At 48.3% G+C, this 4,919-nt stretch overlaps 1 protein-coding gene; it reads left to right on the forward strand.

Moving 5' to 3' along the window:
• Positions 1 to 1,538: 1,538 nt before the first annotated feature.
• Positions 1,539 to 3,830, forward strand: GSTUM_00006828001 (uncharacterized protein; the record flags this gene model as incomplete). XM_002838985.2 has 5 exons in its annotated part: positions 1,539 to 2,115; positions 2,183 to 2,442; positions 2,495 to 3,046; positions 3,103 to 3,519; positions 3,585 to 3,830. The coding sequence occupies 5 exons, from the start codon at positions 1,539 to 1,541 to the stop codon at positions 3,591 to 3,593; spliced, it is 1,815 nt and encodes a 604-aa protein (XP_002839031.1). The 3' UTR covers positions 3,594 to 3,830.
• Between the last annotated feature and the right edge of the window lie 1,089 nt (positions 3,831 to 4,919).

Genomic DNA, 4,919 nt, shown 5'->3' on the forward strand with positions numbered 1-4,919 from the left:
TTATTTTGTAGTTAGTGGCATCTAGGATGCGATAATCTAGGGGCCGCCTGTGAGACTTGTCATATGCCAGTGTTGGCAGTATGAGTTTAAATAAAATTAGATTGAATTCTAAGTACTTTTCCTACTTATCACTTTAACCAATAAAAACACCTTTATGCTCTTTATCATTAGCATAACCTCTATTGCGATTACAACAAGAATGCTCTTCACAAAGAAGAGTTAGAGAAAGCTTACAATAGGGGTTTTCAATACAAGACAGAAATCTTGTATTATTGATAATGTAAGGATAAGCCTAGTGCTATTGTAAGGCAAATAAGAAGAAAGAAAGAACAGAAATATTGTTCCCCATCGCCAAGAACTAACTATCCAAAGGGCAATCTTTACAACATATATCTACAATGTTTTTTCTTTTCTTGCCTTCATATTTCTTGCTACTTGTCTCCTGTTTGAACTTCAGTGGGAGGATTATACTGGACTTGTATTGGGTTAAGTACTCTTCCCCTAACTCAAACGCTTTTTTCTCTTATTCAAGGTTTTGGCTTTGGGCAAGAGTTTAAGGAAGCTACCCAGTATTGTTATTTGATTTTGATTTTTTTATTTTAGAGAAGTTTTTGCCTTTTATTCCCTTATTGTACATGGAAGGAGTAGGAGTGTTGAAGCAACCTTCCATATCCGCTAAGATGATCACAGGAAGTATATAAGGCCACGGTGTGGTGGTGGCGCAGTAGCAGTGATGCAGCCGTGAGTGAGGCTGCATGAGGCTACAAACTGTGACTGGAGTTTTCTTGTATACTTAGTCGGGCACATGCCCACCTCTCTTTCTTCAATCAACCGTCAGTCGTTTCAACAATGCATAGAGCAACATCGACGAGTGATCGTGCATGATGTATGCTCTGTGACCTGGATGTGCCGCAATACTGGCTGGGCAAGGAGGTTATCTTCAGTGACTCCTCTTCTTTTTCCTTTTGCTCGGTTTTGGCCGTTGCACTGGACCACCTTGAGTACGAAACGCTATTTTGGCTGGGTGGGGAGGTGGCGCTAACGAGAATGGATTTCCGCGATCGAGTGATGTTAGGATGGTCTGCTTCGAAGCCGGGTTACTCATTGCTTTCCACCCGGAGAGCCACCTTGAGATAGCCTTACCATCGCTTGTACTAGTACATTACCAGTCTCTCCTAGTTCAAGTATGCCAGGACCTCCGGGCGCTTGGGTGGGCAAGCTTGGGAGTCCCGGGCCGATGGCACCGGTTAGCCGTCAGCGCCCGCCGTAGTAGCGCCACGTGAAGGATGGTGGGGTTTATGAAAGAAACACCTACCTGTATCTATCAGCGAATCTCTTTCTACTCCTATGATACTACTCGTAGACGATATTTAAATCTGGTATGATATCATAATAGTAAGGCAAGCAATCCCTCACCAGAGCCGGGTAACTGCGATCTCAAGCAACATCAAGTTACCCTCCTTCCGCAAACAGCCCCAAACTCCTTCGGTGCACAAAGTTCCCCCTCCAAACAAATACCGCCCAAATACAATCAGAACATGTCCACCACCTCCCCCCCACCCTCCCCACCCTGCTCTCACCCCTCACCCTCGACCTCGACCAGTTCCTCGAACGAAGACCAACTCCCAACACCCCGCGCATCCACACGCCCAACCGCAATCACCCTAACAGAAGACTACTTCGCGCCCCCGCTTCCCCCGCGCCCATCTCTCGAGGTAATCGCCTCCAGCACCCTCCTCTCAATCCAATCCACCACCTCCAGCGGGGCTAGCACTCCGGGCCTCCAAGCGAAACCTACCACTGCGATCTCGCTTCCGGAGGGAGTACACGCGCAGCAACAGGATGCAGTGGTTAGTGGGAACGGTAGCATTACGGGGGCACCATCGTTTAGCGACTCAGTTAGCGTGAAGAGTTTGGTGCCGACGTTGAGTGCTGGGGACAATGATGTCGAGAGTATGCTGGGAGAGATATTGGACGAAGAGGGGGAGGGGGGGGGTTTTTTGAAGGCGAGGAGGGATATTATGAATATTGGGGGTGGCGGTGCAGGCATTGAGGAAGTGGAGTTTGAGGATGAGGGGTGGGATGAGAGTAGTGATGAGGAGGGGTTGGGGGAAGGTTGGTTGATTCATTTTACGGATCGAGGTGGCCGGATTATTTCGGGAATTGAGCTGACTTTGGGAAGAGGAGTTGGTGGCTAAGTGGAGGGCTAAGCGGAAGCACTTTTTCATCTTGTCTAGTGCTGGTAAACCGATTTACAGTCGACATGGAGACGAGTCGGTGCTATCGGGGTATATGGGGGTTATCCAGGCAATCATCTCGTTCTTTCAAGATGACAATGATACACTCAAGAGTTTTAGTGCTGGGAGACATAGGTTTGCAATTGCTGCGTCGGGGCCTTTGTACCTCGTTGCAATATCTTCAATGGGGGAGTCGGACTCTCAGGTATGCTCGCTCAAATGCTCGAATTGGGGTGTTTGCGGCTGATAAAAGCCAGCTGCGCGCTCAACTCGACGCTCTATACACACAAGTCCTCTCAACCCTCACCCTTTCCCAGCTAAACAAGATCTTCGCTCAACGTGGGAACTTTGACCTCCGCCGTCTTCTTGGTGGCACCGAAGTGTTTCTCGATGGACTCAGCGACGCGATGACACTCGGATCCCCGCAGGTCCTCCTATCAGCCCTAGAATGCGTTAAAATGCGAAAATCACATCGGGAGAAAATAAATTCCATCCTTCTCAAACACCGTTCTCCGAATCTCCTATACGGTCTCGTCATCGCGGATGGTAGGATGGTCTCGGTGTTACGGCCAAAGCGGCATTCGCTACATCCCCCGGACTTGCAGTTGCTTTTTTCAATGCTATTCAATGCCACTACCTTCCGTGACGGTGGCGAGCACTGGACACCGATTTGTTTGCCAAAGTTCAATAGCAAGGGGTTTTTGCACGCCTATATACATTTTTTCAGGAAGGAAGTGGCGGTGGTGCTCATTAGTGCTGACAAAGATGCGTTCTTTGAGATGAGGGTGATGAAGGAGGTTATTGTTGAGGTATATATACAACCCCCCTCCGTTACCACTGGTCCGAGTTCTAACGCCGCCAACAGCAGCTCGAAAAAGCCGGTAGTATAAAGATTATCGAAGAAGCCGTTGGCAATGGGCGCTACACAACCACCGACGTCCTCTCTTCGGAAACAGCTATCCGGCACTTCCTCTACAGATCCAAGAATAACGTCCAATTCACTATGCCTTCTTTCGAACCACATTTTTATAGCGCCATCGCTCGGCGCAGGCTAATGAACCTCTACCAACGCCTTCACGCCGCAGTCCATGCCAAAAACGCACTCTTGAAGGTTCACCACTGCATACGTAATTCCTCGGTGTCGCTGTCGTGGGTTACGCCGACGTTTGAATTGTACTGCGTTGCGGTGGCTGGCGCGAATCGTGCTGCTTTGGCGAAGAGCGCTACTGCGATTGCGGCTTGGGTTAAGAGGGAAGAGGAGAGGTTGTTTATTGGCGGGGTGGTAGGTTCTCCCCTTGTCCATCTTTTATTATTAACGGGGGGAAGTGGAGGCTGAACTTTGTGCAGATATTTTAATTTTGCTACCTTAGTTTTTTTCTTTTTTCTTTTCTTTTCTTCTCGCCTTATCCTCCTTCATTCCATTTCACTCCCTTCACTTGAGAGCGAGGGATCGTTTATCTGCGTTAGAGGGGTTTCATCATTGTGGAGTTTTGTTGGGTAGATCGCCAGTCTCGTTAGTGAGCCACTGCAGTGTCCGGTAGCAAATACCGGTGCGGTACGGTATTAAGTTATATCATAATATCTATCATATCGCCCGGGTATTCTGAGTAAGTTTGCGGGGAGTGGGTGCCTGGGAAATGGGTGGATAGGGGGGTGAAGCCGGATAACCGTAATTGTGTTACCGGTAGGGATCTTGATGTCAAGTTTTGAGCTGAAGCCTACGTACCGGTACGTTGTGCTTGTATATTCTGGGTGGGATGTTTATAAGCGCTACTGGTATCTGCAAGCGCAGTACCGGTATGGTAATCGTAGATGTACCGGTACTCGTATAAGCAATACCGGTATAGGCGAACTGCTACGAGTATATCTTGGGCGCTATGAGCATTGTGGATGACTGGATGGAAACCTTTGCGAGTGGGTGGAGAGGCGCTCGTATTGATACCATATATCAGATAGATGCTGTTGGTGACTGGATTATAGAGCAAAGCCGGAAAACAAAAGGGAATGTCGGAATCGGAGTGGTGGCTCCAGGGGACCGTCCGACATCATGAGCGCAATGGAAAACGCTGGCCAGAGCAAGCTGAAAGCTATCTAGTGCTCAACAACCGCTGTTAAATTGAGATGCCCCTCCATGGCACCTCTCCAAATGGATAACAACTGATGGTGGGGTATCATACCGTATTCGAGTACTGTACTCGAGTACCGATAGGCTGCGATAACCCATAGCATTACCCTCGAGACACAATGTAATGCAGGGTATTTGTTACTCAGACGCGCATGCCGGTAATAGCTATTTTTTAATTGGCTACTACCGGTAACAAGGCTTCGCCTCAACCCGAGTGAGGCCCTATGCTCAAGGCCACCATCGTTCCCGAGTGAGGCAAACGCGGGGCATCTTGACGCCTAGGATGACTGCCGCAGATTGAGATCTCCACATATGACCTGTGATGCTATACGGTGCTCGAGTATTTAAAATCCTGCCCTGACAACCGGGCGGAAAACAAGCAGATGGAGAGGAAGGGTAAAAAAAAAATCTGGTATCATAAGAGAAAAGCAAAGTGCAACTCGTTTGGCCGGATATGAGGATCCATCGTTCATGGTAACTTATCGGTAAATTGTTTTAATTCCACTATCACAGATATAGTACTAGTACCAATACAAGTACTGTTGTCTCAGGACACG

Source organism: Tuber melanosporum (genome assembly GCF_000151645.1).
Source record: "Tuber melanosporum whole genome shotgun sequence assembly, scaffold_3, strain Mel28".
Classification (NCBI taxonomy): domain Eukaryota; kingdom Fungi; phylum Ascomycota; class Pezizomycetes; order Pezizales; family Tuberaceae; genus Tuber; species Tuber melanosporum.